This window comes from Bubalus kerabau, chromosome X (genome assembly GCF_029407905.1).
Source record: "Bubalus kerabau isolate K-KA32 ecotype Philippines breed swamp buffalo chromosome X, PCC_UOA_SB_1v2, whole genome shotgun sequence".
Classification (NCBI taxonomy): domain Eukaryota; kingdom Metazoa; phylum Chordata; class Mammalia; order Artiodactyla; family Bovidae; genus Bubalus; species Bubalus kerabau.
In genome coordinates this window covers 82,648,352-82,669,109 of record NC_073647.1, presented here as the reverse complement: position 1 = coordinate 82,669,109, position 20,758 = coordinate 82,648,352, and the positions used below count along the sequence as shown (strand labels likewise).

General features: G+C 35.2%; 1 protein-coding gene across 5 annotated transcripts in view; it reads right to left on the bottom strand.

Moving 5' to 3' along the window:
* Positions 1-20,758, bottom strand: part of RPS6KA6 (ribosomal protein S6 kinase A6) — a 191,772-nt gene that overhangs the window by 92,222 nt on the left and 78,792 nt on the right. For all 5 annotated transcript variants that reach the window (XM_055563519.1, XM_055563522.1, XM_055563523.1 and 2 more), the window contains 2 exons: positions 5,755-5,861; positions 5,468-5,505 (listed from right to left, as the gene is read on the bottom strand). In XM_055563519.1, the coding sequence (XP_055419494.1) occupies positions 5,468-5,505; positions 5,755-5,861 (145 nt within the window). The remainder of the gene's footprint in view (positions 1-5,467; positions 5,506-5,754; positions 5,862-20,758) is intronic.

Below are 20,758 nucleotides of genomic sequence, written 5' to 3'. Positions count from 1 at the left end.
GTCTAGTCAAGGCTATGGTTTTTCCATTGGTCATGCATGGATGTGAGAGTTGGACTGTGAAGAAAGCTGAGTGCTTAAGAATTGATGCTTTTAAACTGTGGTGTTGGAGAAGACTCTTGAGAGTCCCTTGGACTGCAAGGAGATCAGCTCTGGAATTTCTTTGGAGGGAATGATGCTGAAGCTGAAATTCCAGTACTTTGGCCTCCTCATGCGAAGAGTTGACTCATTGGAAAAGACTCTGATGCTGGGAGGGATTGGGGGCAGGAGGAGAAGGGGACGACAGAGGATGAGATGGCTGGATGGCATCACTGACTTGATGGATGTGAGTCTGAGTGAACTCGGGAGTTGGTGATGGACAGGGAGGCCTGGTGTGCTGCAATTCACGGGGTCGCAGAGTCAGACACGACTGAGCGACTGAACTGAACTGATCAGAGCATTTAAAATTGTGCAATTAAACCTCATCCTAAAAATACACGTTTTCATGTTTATATTAGAATATGACTCAACAACTTTGAAATGACAACAATTAAGTCAACACTGTTATAGTAATTTGATTTTTAAAATAGCCTAAGACAAAAAAGAGATGCTAATTTGCAGATATTAGAAAAGCAAATTTTGCTTTGACATTGGAAAACTTCCATTTTTGCTTTTGGTCTTCAAAGAGCTAAAGGTACATAAAAATCAATCTTATTTCCATATACTTACAATAAAAAATGGAAAGGTGAAATTTTATAAGTCCTATTTGTAATACCACCAAAAACTCACATTAAATCCCATAGATAAAAATATACAAAGTATGTATATGCAAGATTGGCATGATAAAAACTATAAACACCAATGAAAGGAATCAGAGTAGATCTAAGTAAATGGAGAGAGATATTGGTCACAGTTTGAAAGATTCAATGTTGTTAAAGATGTCAATTCTCCCAAAACTGATCTACAGAGTCAATGAAACATTAATAAAAATCTCAGCAAGATGTTTTTTGTAAAAATCAACAAGCTGAATTTAAAATTTATATAAAAAGACAAAGGAAACAAAATAGCCAAAAAATGTGAAAAAAAAGGAAATTCAAGGAATCGTACTACCTGACTTCAATACTTACTATAAACTATATAATCAAGACAGTGTTGTACTGGAGAATTGACATACATAGTTCTGCTATGATGCTTGTCTTAAAAATGTAAATTTGTTCCAATTAATTTATACCTTACTGTTACCTTTCAGAGATTTACACCACTTCACAAAGGTCCTTTGCTGTACTATTTTCTGACAAAACTACATTTAACACTAGAATTTGCTTGGTGACTATAACATGAATTTAATTTTTAAGGTTGGTTTATGTGCAATTTTATCCATAAGAAACACTGGGTGAAACACTAGAAAACTGTACCTAGTTAAACTGAGCCAAGCAGAAATACATACATGAAGATCAGCATATCACATGTGTTATGAGCTACTCCTGTTCACCTACAGTATTAGAACTCCCAATTCCAGATAATCTACCTTCCACATTTTCACAATAACGTACAATCTGCAATATTTCCCATTCTACAAGCAAATTTCAAGATTTTTTTCAAGGTAATATACCATATTTATTGCTGTTCAGTCACTCAGTCATGTCCGACTCTTGAGGACGCCATAGACTACAGCATTCCAGGCTTCCCTGTCCTTCACCATTTCCTGGAGCTTGCTCAAACTCATGTCCATTGAGTTGGTGATATTGTCCAACCATCTCATCCTCTGTCATCCGGTTCTCCTGCCTTCAATCTTTCCACATAAGGGTCTTTTCTAATGAGTCAGCTCTTCGCATCAGGTGGCCAAATATTGGAGCTTCAGCTTCAGCATCAGTCTTTGCAATGAATATTCAGGGTTGATTTCCATTAGGATTGACTGGTTTGATTTCCTTGCAGTCCAAGGGCCTCTCAGGAGTCTTCTCCAACACCACAGTTCAAAAGCATCATTTTTTTGGCCCTCAACCTTCCTTAAGGTCCAGCTCTCCCATCCATACATGACTCCTGCAAAAGCCAGAGCTTTGACCATACAGATCTTGGTCGGCAAAGAAATGTCTCTGCTTTTAAATATGGTGTCTAGATTTGCCATAACTTTTCTTCCAAGGAGCAAGCGTCTTTTAATTTCACGGCTGCAGTCACCATCTTCAGTGACTTTTGGAGCCTGAGAAAATAAAGTCTGTCATTGTTTCCCCATCTATCTTCCATGAAGTGATAGGACCAGATGCCATGTTCTTCATTTTTTGAATGTTGAGTTTTAAGCCAGGATTTTCACTCTCCTCTTTCACCTCAATCAAGAGGCTCTTTAGTTTCTCTTCACTCTCTGCCATAAAGGATGGTGTTATCTGCATATCTGAGATTACTGATATTTCTCCCTGCAATCTTGATTCCAGCTTGTGATTCATCCAGCCAGACATTATGTATGATATACTCTGCATATAAGATAAATAAGCAGGGTGACAATATACAGCCTTGATGTACTCCTTTCCCAATTTGGAACCAGTCCATTGCTCCATGTCTGGTTCTAACTGCTACTTCTTGACCTGAATACAGATTTCTCAGGAGGCAGGTCAGGTGGCCTGGTATTCCCATCTCTTTCAGAATTTTCCACAGTTTGTTGTGATCCACACAAAGCCTTTAGCATTTGGAATTCTCTTGCTTTTTCTATGATTCAACAGATGTTGGCAATTTGATCTCGGGTTCCTCTGCCTTTTCTAAATCCAGCTTGAACACCTGGAAGCTTTCAGTGCACATACTGTTGAAGCCTAAATCACTGTAGATGGTTACTGCAGCCATGAAATTAAAAGATACTTGCTCCTTGGGAGAAAAGCTATGACAACTCTAGATACCATATTAAAAAGCAGAGATATTACTTTGCTGACAAAGGTTCATCTAGTCAAAGGTATGGTTTTTTCAGGAGTCATGTATGCATGTGAGAGTTGGACCATAAAAAGCTGAGCACCAAAAAATTGATGCTTTTCAACTGAGGTGTTGGAGAAGACTCTTGAGAGTCCCTTGAACTCCAAGGAGATTCAACCAGTCAATCCTAAAGAAAGCAACCCTGAATATTCATTGAAAAGACTGCCACTGAAGCTGAAACTCCAATAATTTGGCCACCTGATGTGAACAAATGACTCACTGGAAAAGACCCTGATGCTGGGAAAGTTTGAAGGCAGGAAGAGAAGGGGATGACAGAGGATGAGATGGTTGGAAGGCATCACCGACTTGATGGACATGAATTTGAGCAAGATCTGGGAGTTGGTAATGGACAGGGAAGCCTGGTGCACTGCAGTCCATGAAGTGGCAAAGAGTCAGACACAACTGAGCAACTGAACTGATAACAGAACTGGGTATATATTGCCAGCTGATTTCTGACAAAGGTGTAAAAGCAACTTCATGGGGGAGAAAAAGGTCAGTGTTTTTAATAAATGGTGCCAGAATGACAGGGTATTAATATATAAAAGTCTGCTTAAAGGCAGAAACTGGAGAGGAACTAAAGAGCCCCTTGAGAGTGTGAAAGAGAAGAGTGAGAAAGCTGACTTGAAATTCAACATTCAAAAAACTCAGATCATGGAACACAATGCTATCACTTTATGACAAAGAGAGGGCGAAAAAGTGGAAACCATGACAGATTCTATTTGTTTGGGCTCCAAATCACTGCAGATGGTGACTGCAGCCATGAAATTAAAAGACGTTTACTCCTTGGAAGAAAAGTTATGACCAACCTAGATAGCATATTGAAAAGCAGAGACATTTACTTTGTCAACAAAGGTCCATCTAGTCAAGGCTATGGTTTTTCCAGTGGTCATGTATGGATGTGAGAGTTGAACTGTGAAGAAAGCTGAGTGCTGAAGAATTGATGCTTTTGAACTATGGTGTTGGAGAAGACTCTCAAGAGACCCTTGGACTGCAAGGAGATCCAACCAGTCCATCCTAAAGGAGATCAGCCCTGGGTGTTCTTGGAAGGAATGATGCTAAAGCTGAAACTCCAGTACTTTGGCCACCTCATGAGAAGAGTTGACTCATTGGAAAAGACTCTGATGCTGGGAGGGATTAGGGGCAGGAGGAAAAGGGGACAACAGAGGATGAGATGGCTGGATGGCATCACTGACTCGATGCACATGAGTTTGAGTGAACTCCGGGAGTTGGTGATGGACAGAGAGGCCCGGCGTGCTGCGATTCCTGGGGTCACAAAGAGTCGGACACGACTGAGCGACTGAACTGAACTGAACCTTTAAAGTGTACTAGTCCATACTTCTTTGTAAAGACCATATCTTCATTTTATCTTTTTTTTAACATTCTGATAATTAAATACAGAATTTACTACCTATTTAAAACATAAGAAAGCTTTTGAGATTGGCTCACTCAGCATAATGCCCAGTCCAAGTTGCTGCATATACTGCTGGGTAATATTCTACTATATAGATGTATCCATCCATTCACTCTTTGAAGGACATCTTGGACATTTCTAGCCTTGGGCCATTTCAAATAGAGCTGCTATGAAAATTCATGTATAGATTTTTTGTGTGCATGTAAGTTTTTATTTCTCTAGGATAAATGTCCAGGTATGTGACTACTGTACAGTTCTATTTGTATCATATTCTTAAAATAACAAACTGGGAAATGTAGAGCAGATAAGTGGTTGCCAGGAGTTAAAGAAGGGGGTAAGAGTGTGATTATAAATGGACAGATATGGTTGTAGATCAGTTCTGCTTATTGATAATGATGATGGTATTCAAATCTACATATATGGATATAATGTCATGGGGACAAACAAAAAAAATGAATACATGCAAAAACTGGTGAAATCCAAGTGAAGTATACAGTCTAGTTAGTTCTACTGTACCTATCAATTTCCTGAGTTTGATAATGCAGTAGTAATTTTATAAAATGTCACCATAGGGGAAGCTGGGTGATGGTACTATTTTTGCAACTTATTGTCAGTCTATAATTATTTGAAAGTAAAAGATTTTAATGGTATAATAAGGAGACTTTATGCCTAAGAGTCCTCAGAGAATTAGCAGAGTGTGTTATATACTGTAAACACTCAACATTCAAAATAAAGTAAAAAATAAAACATGTTTTTACCAAAAAAAAAAAAAAGAATAAAATGAACCTCTGATTATGAAACACCTGGCTTAAAAGTTTATAATTCACTGTATTTCAAATGTGGTAACTACTTATGATAAATCTTTCAGTCTAGTCTGAAACAAAAATTATGTGCTTTTACCTAGAAAACCAAATGTCATTTCTTAATGAGGATAATGACACTATTGTATAATTTTTTTGTATTACAATTAGAGCATATTGAGAGTTATCTACCTTTTAAATGAATTTTAGTTCACTAAAGAAATGAATAAAATGCAAATTAAATCAAGAGGAAAAACAGGCTTAGACAAATATACATATTAATAAAAACAGAAAACAGGCTTAGGATAGAATAAGAAAATCTGCATACCTGTTAACTTGATATGTCCTATTTCATCAAGCAAAATGCTGTAAATCAAAATTCACACTCAATAACACAGGATAAAATATTCACATAAAATTTGATATACCAGAAAATTTTGAAATGACTAATTTAAAATCAATGGGTATCGGATGAAGATTACTTTTTAAAATATGTTTCATATAATTGTATAATTCATGTATCTTTTCATAGAATCTTGAAAATAATAGACTTAATGGAGAAAAAAGTAGTAGAAATACTGGGAACAGGTATACATAAAAAGAATACAACTTTACTTTTCTGGCTTCAGGTCTCTATATACAATTCCTAATCGATGCAGATGATCCAAAGCGAGGGCTAGTTCTGCAAGGTAGAATTTCACATCTTCCTCTGTAAACAGAACCTAGAATAAAATAGTAATTTGCCGGTTAATCTTTTTTTCAATGTTGCAATTATTTAAATTTTATTCTTTTAAAAACAGGAAACAGACAAATCTAGGCAAACAGGCAAATAAAACAAGTATACAGATGAAATTAACCTCTTTAAGAATCCTTCTCTCACTATTAATCATTTTCCTGTGGATCTTCCTAAAATATATTATGCAGTTTGTATATCTATTTACACTGAATGTACTGCACAGATTTACCTTTTTAAAAATGATTTATTATCATGATATATTTATTAATTTCAGTATACTAATATATAGGGATATTTTCAGGATCTTTACAATATATTAGATATGATATTTGGTTTTAGTACTGGAATTCCACTATTTTTATTATTTTCTCTTTCATTGTCTACTATCACTTCTCAGTGATAATTTTGCTTTTAGCAAGTCTACTAACCTAAAGCTTCTATTACTAACGTAAGTTGTCAATTAGTAACTCTTACATTAAAAACAATTCTAAATCCAATTTCTGACCTAAGGGGTAGCTCCAGGACTCTTCTGCCAGTAGAATATATGGGTCTAAAGGCATTGAATTCCTCAATCTTTTGTGCCTGGGAATAGTGTTACTATGATAAAGTGAAAAGTGCACTGGACTTAGAATTAGCAGTATAACGTCTGACATGTCACTTAGCCCTCTGGGCTTAAGTTTCTAAACCTGTAAAATAAGGATAATAGTATCTGCTACATCTACTTAACAAGATTGTTTTAAGAGCCAGCTTAGTTTATGTGGGGAAAAAAAGCTTTGTAAATTATAAAATTCTATGTGTGCAATGATGAGGTGGTATTATTATAGGTTTACATCTATATTCATAAGTAAGTGTTATTTAAACACAAAATTGAGCACTACTCAACCATTAGATGTATTTGTTAAGATTTAGCAAGGGCTTCTAACTGGCAAAACAAATAACTTGTCTAGAAATTTTTTATTTTCATTAAAGAAATATATAGATTATTAAGAAAGTTGGGACGACCCAGAGGGATGGAATGGGGAGGGAGGAGGGAGGAGGGTTCAGGATGGGGAACACATGTATACCTGTGGCGGATTCATTTTGATATTTGGCAAAACTAATACAATTATGTAAAGTTTAAAAATAAAATAAAATTGAAGAAGAAAAAATAAATAAATAAATAAATAATAAATAAAAGAAAAAAGGAAAAATAATAAAACAACAACAACAAAAAAAAAAAGATTATTAAGAAAGTTCAAAATTTGAATGACATATCATAAAATCTTGAAACTGGCTTGTCCACTCAGAATCATGGCCACTGAATTATATTATGCCGATTAAGGTTACTAGTAAAATTGCTGAGAATGAGCAATTAAAGATAAATTTTGATACTGCACTCACTTTTTGAAATAATCTGCAGAAAAACAAAGACTTTCATTATCTAAGTTTCAGGAGAATTCATTTGACTATTATAATGGTAAAAGTATAAGAATATTTTCACTTGATATTTTATTAAGAAGAAAAACAGATGTTATCTATTTCACCTTTGAATAAGGCTAATCAAAGCGTTCATTGAAATTTAACACATAAGAAAACCCTAAACAAAAATCTTTGAAACTCTAAAAGAAGAAACAGTCTATAGTTTAGTTTGTTGTTGTTGTTTTAGTCGTAAATTGTGTGGGACTCTTTGTGACCCTATGGACTATAGCCCGCCAGGCTCCTCTGTCCATGGGACTTCCCAGGCAAGAATCTGGAGTGGGTTGCCATTTCCCTTTCCAGGGACCCTGTGTCTCCTGCACTGACAGGCAGATTCTTTACGACGGCACCACTAAGAAAGCCCAGTTTACAGCTTATGGCAATTATATGTTTTTCTGGGCAGGTTAGTTTATCATTCTGAGTGTCCTTATGTAAGGTGGTGATAACACTGACCTCATAAGGTTGTTTGGAAGATACTGAATGAAAAGTGACTAGCACATAACAGTAAGTTTCTTATTTATGTCCCTCATGAGGTTTTCCTCAAAGACAATTTCATGACAAGATAATATACTCGCCAGTTTATAGTTTAAACTTTTCATTCATTATGTTATTACAATCTTCCAAACAACCTTACGAGGTTGGTATTATCACCACCTTATGTATGGACACTCAGAGTGATAAACTAACCTGTCCAGAAAAACACAGTAAGAATGCTCAGGATTTGAACTCAGAAATAACTGTCCCTAAGAACTCCCTGTTCCCCAGAACCCACTTTTGCCATATGCCATGTTAAAACTTTTATAAGTTTCAGGTTCACTATCACTAATGCTTTCCTAGTCACTAATTACCCTGAGTCTTCCCCCAAATAAAAATCATCTAAAACCCCAGCACCTTGAGGTAAGAAATGCTAGTATTTTTGTTTGCTCTTCAAGACATTCATGTATATATGTATGAGTGTGTGTGTTTCAATATATTTGAGATCACACTATATATATACTAGTTAGTGGACTCCTTTTCTCCCACTTAATATCATAGGCATTCTTTTAATATCTTTAAAACTTATTTATAAAGAGTTATCAATAGCTATACAATATCAACATACTAATTTACTACAGTTTACCTAATGTTTATTTAGGTTATTTAGTTTTTCACTGTTATAAATAACTCGGGAATATGCATATATATTTCTGATACTTATGGTTACTTCCCCAAAATGGATTTCTGAGAAATAAAAAAGCAAATACTATACAGTCAAGGAGAATAAACAGCCCATGATTCTTGACATACATAACAAAATTATTTGTCAAAGGGTTACAATAATTTACACTTCCATCAGCAGCTTATGAAAGCACATGTCTTACCATAGTCATGGCAGCACTGAAAATTACCCTTTAAAAAATCTTTTATAAACTGATAAAGATGGTATCCACTGTCTTAAAATTTTAGTCTTAGGCTATATATTTTTCAATGTCTAATGACCTTTCTAGTTTTTTAGTGAATTATCAGTAATGTTTTTGCCTATTTCCCATTATTTACTGTTTTTTTTCAATTGGTAAAAATTATTTAAATAACAAAAATGTAAGTTCATCATATTACATGTAGGTATATTCCCCACTTTGTGCTGGTTTTTGATGTTTGGTAATTCTTAATTTTATGTACACAAATTTATATATAATTTCTGTATGATTTTACTTCATCACTTTCATGATCAAGGAGACCTCCATTTAATAATCAACTACATGTGCTGTGCTGTGCTTAGTTGCTCAGCCATGTCCGACTCTTTGTGACCCCACGTACTGTAACCCACCAGGCTCCTCTGTACATGGGGATTCTCCAGGCATGAATACTAGAGTGGGCTGCCATGTATTCCTCAATCAACTACATATTCAGCTACATTTTCTTTCAGGATGAAATTTTTTCCAGATTTTACCTCTTCAATGCAAGTAAGATTTATCCTTGCATGTGGTAGTGATAATTTAAAATGTTTTTTTTCTTTCTGAAATATCTAACCAATTTCTCATATACTGTTTACTGAACAATCAATCTCTTTGCCATTAACTTGTGATTCTTCTTCTATTATAATATATGATAAATCACATATACCAGAATTTTCCTGGAATATGCAGTACGTTTCTAATCTTGTGTTGATACTACGATGGTTTGCTTATAGTAGCAGCCTTATAAGGTTTTAAACAAGTGATAGAGCAAGGAGAGGATGTTCTTTATTTTCAAAACATCTTAGTTCTTTTCATTTACTTTTCCAAGGACGCTGATAAAATCATCTTTCAACTTCATACAAGAATTCCTGTTGGGACTTTGTTTGAAATCTTGTTAGGTCTGCAAGTTAATTTTGGAAGAACTAGCACCTTTATAATTATCCGTCATTCATCCCATTATATTTTCTTGACATTAGCAAAATATGATATGGCCTAAGAGAGAGGTGTGTGTGTGTGTGTGCACGCATGTGTGTGTGTTTGCGAGGAAAGAAATTTGGGGGAGGTGTCATTCCCTTTAAAACATATATATTAACACATACAAAAATGTACTTTTAAAAGTGTCTTTCTAAGACTTAAACAGTAAGTAAGTTCTCATTTTTGGTGATATGATATAACAGCTTTTTTGTACAGATACATGAAGTAAAACCAATTAAAAAAAAACAAGCTGTCTATAGAAGTAACCATTAAATCATTTCTTAGAAGCCTGTTTAATGATTATACTAATTTATTGTCTTTGGAAAATGAATTTTAAATGCTTGTTATTACCTAATATTCCAGACTTAGAAATCAAAACTTACTAACTGCATTTCTGTGCTAGTATGAGTTTAGTCTCACATCGAGAATAGAGGTCTGAAGAGTTTAAAAGAAAATCAGAAACAACTACAAGTAAGAATATCTCAATTATTCTTGTCACTTCTACAGTCTAACATAAGAAATCATGAACAACTGTTATACTGTTGAGAGAGTCATTTCCCAGGCAGGTTGATAAGAAGTCTAGGGGTCCCCAAGGAGAGAGGGTTCTGGAATTCTCAAGGAGGAAGAAAGGACAAACTTTTTTCCCCTCTACATTCCTTAAGATTATATAACAATAATGTATCCTGCTTGAGGACAGTCTCTGGAAAAAACCTTCTGGCTAATCCTGTTATCTTAAAATGTAAATTCTGGGAGTAGATCTAGTGAGGTCTTTACAACCTCCAGATATTCTTTTGATTCACTGTAATAACTAATTAGAGAGTATATAATGTCATTGCTAACACTAGCAAGGGGGTACTCTTTCTGCCCCCTTCTGATGCCTATGTCAGAAGCTTTCTCTATCTCCTTTATACTTTAATAAAACTTTATTACACAAAAGCTCTGAGTGATCGAGCCTCGTCTCTGGCCCCAGATTGAATTCTCCTCCGGAGGTCAAGAATCCCGGTGTCTTTGCGTGGTTCAACAACAACCTTTCACTGTTGTCCCTCTATATCTCGGAACCAGGTTTTAATAGACCCAGAGGGATGGTACGGGGAGGGAGGAGGGAGGGGGGTTCGGGATGGGGAACACGTGTATACCTGTGGCGGATTCATGTTGATGTATGGCAAAACCAATACAACATTGTAAAGTAATTAACCTCCAATTAAATAAATTTATATTAAAAAATTTTAAAAAATAAGGTCCTTTAACAACCCTCTGGGACGGGGTCCTAGACAGACCCTATCACACAGAGAATTCTGTTCTATAATAAACAATACATGAAAGTCACAGTCTATGTTTGTGCATGGAATGTTCTACACTGGAGATAAACAGATACAATCCAGAGACCTCAGCCATTTAAGCAATGGCTAGCATCCCAGAAGCACACTGTTCCTTTCTTACAGCAAGTTCTAGAGCTCTGGGAATCAACAGTAGCTCTCCCACATTCAAAATTTTAATTCTGGAAGTGAGATGTTGAATCACTACCACCCAATTAAAATTCCACTTATTCTTAGACTATCAGTTCAAGACAAAATGAAGTAGATAAGGGAAGGATTTAATCTCCCATCTGAAACAACTAAACACAGAACAAAATATATGAAATGACACTTTTCAAGACATTAGACATCAGGAAACAAAGGACAGTGAATACTGAGAGATGGAAACAGTCTACAGTGTCCTAGCTTACTACCTAGAAAGAGTTCCTAGGCAGTAATGCAAGGAGGGTAAAGTCAGGCAAAGCCTGGAAGACTCCTAAGTTGATGAGATGGATCTGAGAGACTGGGGAGACATGATGCAGAGAATTCACAAGACAGAGTACAGAAGAGATAATTACACAGAGAACTGTAGAGTTATATAGATGGTCTCCCTCAAGTACTCAGCATTTGTGAGTGAGGAAACTAACCTGAGCCAGGAAAATAATCAATGAAAGGATTATAGGGACTAATCCATGGAAGGATTAGAGGGACTAATCCATGGAACTCATACAGGGTCAGGAATGGTTCATGTTACCTCCAAAGAGAGCAGAAAGCTTTGTAATTCACAGGGCACTGGATGTAGGAATCAGATGGATTTTGTTTCCAAGTAGAGTAAAATCAACCATTGATTAAACGTTGCTCTGGTCCAGTTAAACAACCTGAAATAAACTAGTTCACAATAAACTACACAAATTCCAGAACAAAGTTCAATAATATTTAGAGAAATACAAAAAACAAAATATAAAAATATCCATCACCTAACAAGGTGAATTTCAGGATGTCTGTCATCCATGAAAAATTACTATTTATAGATCTAAGGAAACTACCTGAGTTCAAGAAAGGAACAAAAGTAAATTTAAAAAATAAAAAAAAAGAAACCACAGAGCTCACAAAGGACTAGGATAAGTCCTGTACCCACAAGTGAGAGTGAAAAATCACATAACTGATAGGGTGTTTGTTAGGGTACTAAGAAGGGTCATTTCAGTACTAGAAAAAAATTAATCCTAAATACTGCTCTTGTCTCACATAATAAAGTTAAAAGCAAGACTCAACAGGTTAACTGCATCCCAGAACAAAGCTAAATACTTTGTAAGAAAACACAAGTATCTAGAGTACAAGAAAATTAAATTTAATAAAATTAAGTACAACTGACCATACAATTATGCTGCCATTGAAGCACAAAAGCAACCACAGACAATAGTTAAACACATGGGTGTGGTTATGTTACAATAAAACTTTATTTACAAAAAATATCAACAGCCCATATTTGGCCTGAGACTATAGATTCCTGACTGCTGAGTTAAAGATTTATACTACAAACCCTAAAAGAACTACTAAAATAACACAACAAAATGTTATTTTGATAAAAAGCTAACTGAAGATAAAAAGATAGCAGAGAAAAAGAGAACACATGTACATCCATGGCAGATTCATGTTGATGTATGGCAAAACCAAAACAATACTGTAAAGTAATTAGCCTCTAATTAAAATAAATAAATTTATATTAAAAAAATAAAAAAGAGAAATAAAAGAACAGATGGAACCAAAAAAAAAAAAAAACCACCAATAGAAAGATGGGCGATTTAAACTCAATCATATCAATAATCATATTAAACGTAACAAGTTTGACACACCTATTAAAAAGCATAAATTTTCAGACTGTATAAAAAATAAGATAATTATATGCTGCCTTAAGTACTGCACATTAAATATAAAGACAAATAAATTAAATAAAAATATGAAAAACACTATACCAAAGTAACAATAATTTTTTAAAAACCTGGATTAATATCAATGTAGATTTCAAAGCAAAGAATATTAGCAAGGATAAAGTCAGTCATCTCATAATGATAAAGGGTAAATTCACTAAGATGGAATGACAATCCTAAGGTTTATGCACTTAATAACAAAACTTTGAAATATATGAAGCAAAATTTGACAGAAATTCAAAAAGAAACAGATAAATCCATAATTATAGTCAAAGTCTGAGCCATTGTCTCTTAAAAATTTTTAAGGCATACAGACAGAAAGTTAGGAAAAATACCAACTATCAAACAACTTAATCTAACTGACATTTACAGAACTTTCCAGTACCCAAAATCATAATACACATTCTTCTCAAGTACACATTGAACAATTTACCAAGATATACCATATTGTGAAGCATAAAACAATTTAAGTGAATTTAAGGGAATTCAAGCCATACAAACTGTGCTGTTTGACTAAAATAAACTTTAAGTAGAAATCAATAATAGAAATTTATCTGGAAGCTGCCTAAATATTTTAAAATTAATTTGCATACTTGTAAATAGCCTATGAGTCAAAGAAGAAATAAAAGGAAATTGGAAAACATGTGGAACTAAAGAAAAATAAAAGCATCACAATTCAAAATTTGTGAGATGATGCTAAATTAGTATTTAGAGTGAAACTTATAACACTACACACTTATATTAGAAAAGAAGCAAAAGTCTTAAATCAATAACTTCTATGTCCATCTAAAAAACCAGAAAAGCTAGTGAAACACAAATTAAGCAGAAAAAAAAATGAAATAATAAAGATTAAAGTAGAGTAGAAAACAGAAGAAATACAATAGAGAAAAATCACCGAAACCAAAAGCTCTGGGTTCTTTGAGAAGAACAATAAAATTGGTAACAATCTACCAAGCCTAAGCAAGAAAGAAAAAGGAGAAGACACAAAATACCAATATTAGGCATGATGATATCAACAACAATAATGAATCTATACCTATAAAAATCATAACAAGAGGATACTATGAACAACTTTATACCAATGAATTTGTTAACTCTGATGAAATGCATAAATTCCTTAAAAGACATAAGATACTAAAACTCATTTAAAAAGAAAAGATGAACTGAATAACCCCAAGTAACTTTTAAAAAACTGAATTTATAGTTAAACACTGTACCATTAAAAAAACACTTCAGGCCCAGATAGCTCCACTAGTGAATTCTACGAATCATTTAAGGACAATGTAACATTGAGCTTTTGCAGAAAATTGAAGGGGAGAAAATTCTACCCAACTCATTCTATGAAACCAGAATTGCTCTGACACCAAAATTATATATGATCAATAACTACAGTCAAATATCTCTCATGAAAATAGATGCAAAAATTTTTAACAAACTTTTAGTAAATATCATCCAATAATATACAAAAAGGATAATATATCATGACTGCATGGAGTTCACCCACAGATGCAAGACTGCTTCAACATTTGACAATTAGTTCAATGTAATTCACCATATTAAAAGATTAAAGAAGAGGACTTGCCTGGTGGTCCAGTGTATAGAATCTGCCTGCCAATTCAAGGGACAAGGGTTCGATTACAGGTCTGGTGACATTCTATATGCTGTGGGGCAACTAGGTCCTGTATGCCACAGCCACTAAGCTCATGCTCTAGAATACATGTGCTGTAACTACTGAGCCAACATACCACAGCTACTGAAGCCTAAATGGGCCCTAGAGCCCATGCTCCACAACAGGAGAAGGCATCACAATGGGAAGCCTACACACTACAACTAAAGAAAGCCTGTGCAAAGCAATGAAGATCCAGTACAGTCAATAAATAAAGATTAAAGAATAAAAAAACATACGATCATCATCTTAATAACTGCAAACAAAAAAAAAGTGTTTTACAAAATCAAACATGCATTCCTGATAAAAACTTTCAACAAACTAGTAACAGAAGGGAAATTTCTCAATCTGATAAAGAACATAACTTTGTAATTCATGGTGAAAATATGCTTTCCTCCTAAAATCAGAAATAAGGCAAGAATGTCTACTTTTATCGATACTTTTCAACAGAACCTGGAGGGTCAAGTCAGTGTTATAAAGACAAATAAATTAGTCCATAATGGAAAAGAAGTAAAACACCTTATGTGGGTTAAACATAGAAACTTCTATTTGTAGTCTATCAAAGTGTTGCTAGATAAAATAAGTTTAGTTATATTTTAAAATACAAAATTCAATATCCAAAAAAATTAGTATTTCCACCCATTGAAAATAAAATTAAGAAAGTAATTCCACTTACAATGGCAGTTTTTAAAAAGAAAAATATTCAGAGACAAATCTGACAAAACACGTAAAAGATCTGTATACTGAAAACGACAAGATACTGGTGAGAGAAATTTAAAAAGACTTAAATAAATGGACAGAGATACTATCTTCATGGATTAGAAGACTCAACACTGAAAATGTCAATTATATACAAACTGAACTATAGATTTAACACAATCCCAATCAAAATCCCAGCAGGCATTTTTGTCCAGTGAAAAAACTACTTTTTAAATCAATATGGAAATGCAAAAGATCTAGAAGAGGCAAAACAACTTTGAAAAAGATGAGCAAACCTCAAGGACTTGCACAACCTGAGTTTTTATAAATATTCATAGATATTTTATAAATATAAAGGAATCAAGAAAGTGTTGTATTGGCATACGGATAGACAAACAGAAAAGAGTGTCTAGATGTATTAATAGATCTTCATGTACATGATCAACTGATTGTCACCAAAAAATACAAGGTAATTAAATGAAGAAAGCATTTTTATTGTTGTTCAGGTACTACATCGTGTCTGACAATCTCTGGCCCCATAACAGAACCACTCCAGGATCGTCTGCCCTTCATTATCTCCAGAGTTTGCTGAAATTCATGTGCATTGAGCCAGTGATATTATTCAACTATCTCATTCTCTTCCACCCTCTTCTCCTTTGCCTTCTACATTCCTCAGCAACAAGGTCTTTTCCAATGAGTTGCTCCTTCATAACAGTTGGCCACAGACCTGAAGCTTCAGCATCAGTATTTCCAGTGAATATTCAGGTGACGATTTCCTTTAGGATTGACTGGTTTGATTTCCTTGCAGTCCAAGGGAGTCTCAATAGTCTTCTAAAGCACCACAATTTGAAAGCATAAATGTGTCAGTGCTCAGCCTGCTTTATAGTCCAAATTTCACATCAGTAAAAGATCTTCATGACCCAGATAACCATGATGACATGATCACTCACCTAGAGCCACACATCCTGGAATGCGAAGTCAAGTGGGTAAAAGCATCACTGCGAACAAAGCCAGTGGAGGTGATAGAATTCCAGTTGAGCTATTTCAAATCCTAAAAGATGATGCTGTGAAAATGCTGCACTCAATATGCCAGCAAATTTGGAAAACTCAGCAGTGGCCACAAGACTAAAAAAGGTCAGTTTTCATTCCAATCCCAAAGAAAGGCAACACCAAAGAATGTTCAAACTACCGCAAAATTGTACTCATCTCACATGCCAAAAATGTAATGCTTAAAATTCTTGATGCTAGGCTTCAATAGTACATGAACCGTGAACTTCCAGATGTTCAAGCTGGATTTAGAAAAGGCAGAGGAACCAGAGATCAAATTGTCAACATCTGCTGGAGAGGAGGAGAAGGGGATGACAGAGGATGAGACGGTTTGATGGCATCATCAACTCAATGGACATGAATTTGAGTGAGCTCCAGAAGTTGGTAATGGACAGGGAAGTCTAGCATGCTGCAGTCCATGGGGTCACAAAGAGTAAGATATGACTGAGTGACTGAACTTAACTGAACATGACTATTGGAAAAACCATAGCTCTGACTATACAGATCTTTATCAACAAAATAATATTTCTGCTTTTTAATATGCTATCTTGGTTTGTCACTTCTTTCCTCCAAGGATCAAGTATCTTTAATTTCATGGCTGCAGTCACTGTCAGCAGTGATTCTGGAGCCAAAGAAAAGAAAATCTGTCTTGGCTTTCCTTTTCCCTGCTTCTATTTGCCATAAAGTGTTGGGACCAAATGCCATGAGCTTAGTTTATTGAATACTGAGTTTCAAGGAAGGTTTTTCACTCTCTTCTTTACCTTCATGAAGAAGCTCTTTAGTTCCTCTTTGCTTTATGCCATTAGAGTGGTATCATCTGCATATTTGAGGTTGTTGATATCTTTCCTGGCAATCTTGATTCCAGCTTGTGAGTCATCCAGCCTAGCATTTTGCATGATGTACTCTGCATATAAGTTAAACAAGCAGGGTGACAATATATACCCTTGATGTACTCCTTCCCAATTTTGAACCAGTCAGTTGTTCCTAGTCTGGTTCTAACTGTTGATTCTTGATGCACATACAGGTTTCTCACTTGACAGGTAAGGTGGTGTGGTATTCCCATCTCTTGAAGAATTTTCCAGAGTTTGTTGTGATCCGCAGAGCCAAAAGCTTTCACATATTCAATGAAATAGAAGTAGATGATTTTCTAGAATTTCCCTGCTTTCCATATGATCCAATGGATGTTGGCAATTTGATCTCTGGTTCCTCTGCCTCTTTGAAACCCAGCCTATACATCTGGAAGTTCTTGGCTTATGTATTGTGGAAGCCTACCTTGAAGGATTTTGAACATTACCTTGCTAGCATGTGAAATGAGAGCAGCTGTGTGGTAGTTTGAACATTTTTTGGCACTGTCCTTTTTGGGGATTGGAATGAAAACTGATCTTTTCCAGTTCTGTGGCCACTGGTGAGTTTTCCAATTAGCTGTTAAGGCATTCAGCACCTTAACAGCATCGTCTTTTAGGATTTGAAAGAGCTGAACTGTAATTCTATCACTTCTACCAGCTTTGCTAACAGTAATGCTTCCTAAGACACAAGTGACTTCAAACTCCAGGATGTATAGCTCTAGATGAGTGACCACTTCACTCTGATTATCTGGGTCATTAAGGCCATTTTTCCTAGTTTTTCTGTGTATTCTTGACACCTCTTCTTAATCTCTTCTGCTTCTGTTAGGTCCTTACAATTTCTGTCCTTTATCATGTCCATTCTTGCATGAAATGTTCCCTTGATATCTCCAGTTTTCCTGAAGAGATCTCTAGTCTTTCCCATTCTATTGTTTTCCTCTATTTCTTTGCATTATTTATTTAAGAAGGCCTTCTTATCTCTCTGTGCTATTCTCTAGAACTTGCATTCTGTTGGATAAAGCTTTCCCTTTCTCCCTTGCCTTTCATTTCTCTTCTTTTCTCAGGTATTTGTGAAGCCTCCTTGGAGAACCACTTTGCCTTCTTGCGTATCTTTTTCTTTAGGTTAGTTTTTGGTCACTGCCTCCTGTACAATGTTACTAACCCCCATCCTTCAGGCACTCTGTCTACCAGATCTAATCCCTTAAATTTATTCGTCACGTCCACTATATAATCAGAAGGGATTTGATTTAGGTCATACACGAATGGCTTCCCTCGTGGCTCAGATGGTAATGAATCTGCCTGCAATGCAGGATACCTGGGTTCCATCTCTGGGTCAGGAATATGCCCTAGAAAAGAGAACGGCAACTCAGTCCAGTATTCTTACCTGGAGAATCCCAAGGACAGACGAGTCTGGTGGGCTACAGTCCATCCGATCACAAAGAGTCAGACGTGACTGAGCGACTCACACTTTAAATGGTCTAGTGCTTTTCCCCACTTCTTAAATTTAAGCCTGAATTTTCCAATAAGGAGCTCATGATCTGAGCCACAGTTAGCTCCATGTCTTGTTTTTCCTGACTGTATAGAGCTTCTCCATCTTAAGCTTCAAAGAACATCATCAATCTGATTTTGGTATTGACCATCTGGTGATTTCCACATATAAAGTTGTCTCTGGTTTTGGCAAAAAGTGTTTGCTACAACCAGCATGTTCTCTTAACAAAACTCTGTTAGCCTTCACCCTGCTTCATTTTGTACTTCCAACTTGCCTGTTATTCTGGGTATCTCTTGACTTCCTACTTTTGCAGTGCAATCCCCCTATGATGAGACAGATATCTTTTTTGATGTTAGTTTTAGAAGGTGTTGTAAGCCTTCATAGAACCAGTCCACTTCAGCTTCTTTGGCATCAGTGGTTTGGGCATAGATTTATATTACTGTGATGTTGAATGGTTTGCCTTGGAAATGAACCGAGATCATTCTGTCTTTTTTGAGATCAAACCCAAGTACTGCATTTTGGACTCTTTTGTTGACTATGAGGGTTATTCCATTTCTTCTATGGGATTCTTGCCCACAATAGTAGATACATTGGTCACACCCATTCCCGTCCATTTTAGTTCAGTGATTCTGAAGATGCCAATGTTCAAACTCACCATCTTCTGCTTGACCATGTCAAACTTCCATTGAAATAACATCCAGGTTCCTATGAAATACTGTTGGACATCGAACTTTTACTTTCACCACAAAACAGACCCACAACTGAGCATCTTTTCCAATTTGGCACAGTTGCTTCATTCTTTCTGGAGCTATTAGTAACTGCCCTCTGCTCTTCCCCAATAGCATAATTGACACCTTCCAAACTTGGGGGGCTCAATTTCCAGTGCCATCTTCTATTTCTTTTTTCCCTTTTCATAGTGTTCATGGGATTCTCAAGGCAAGAATACTGGCACTGTTTGCCATTTCTTCCACCAGTGGATTACATTTTATCAGAACTCTTCACTATGACCCGTCCATCTTGGATGGCTCTGCACAGTATGGCTCATAGTTTCACTGAGTTACACAAGCCCCTTTGCCAAAAATGACTGTGATCCATAAGGGGGAAGAAAGCACAGTCTTTTCCAATGATGATGCTAAAACAATGAGATATCTATATGCAAAAAGAGGACAAGATGTAATGGTTGAGTTCCTTCAGCTGTTCACCTGAAACTATCACAACATTATTAATCGGCTATACCCAAATTCCAAATTAAAAGTTTTTAAAAATGCCTGAAATAAAAAGGATTCTATTTTCAAAACTCAAATACAGTTCAACATTTCTTATGTATCAGTAAAATATGGATAACTATGAAAAAAGGACTGTAACACATACTTAACACCATATATGAAAAGGAACTCAAAATTGATTATAAACATAAATATAAAACCAAATATTTGAAAACTTCTAGAAAACATAAGAGAAAATCTTTGTGACCTGGGATGAGGTAAACATTCATTAAACAGGACACCAAAAACTATCATTCATAAAAGGAAAAAAGTATTATAAATTAGACATCATCAAAACTAAGAACTTCTGCTTTTTGAAAGACACTGTTAAAGAGAATGAAAGGATAAACAACAGACCAGAAGAGAACATTTTCAAACATACATGATACAGGACCTAGCATTCAAAATATATAAAGACTTTCAAAATTCAGTAACTAAAAATACCCAATAAAAATGGGCCAAAGATTTAAACAGATATTTTATCAAAAAAAAAAAATACATACATGTCAAATAAGCACATGAAGAGATGTTCAACATCATTAATCATTAGGGCTATAAAAATTCAAAACCACAATAAGGTCACCATACACTTATCAGATATACAAAATTAAAACAAGACTGACCATACCAAGTGTTGGTAAGAATGTGGAACAACTGAAACTCTCATATACTGCTGGTGAGAATGTAAAAATTATACAACCTCTTTGGAAAATAGATTGACAGTATCTTTAAGTTAAAATATAGACCTACTATATAAACCAGTCATTATATTCTTAGATATTTAAC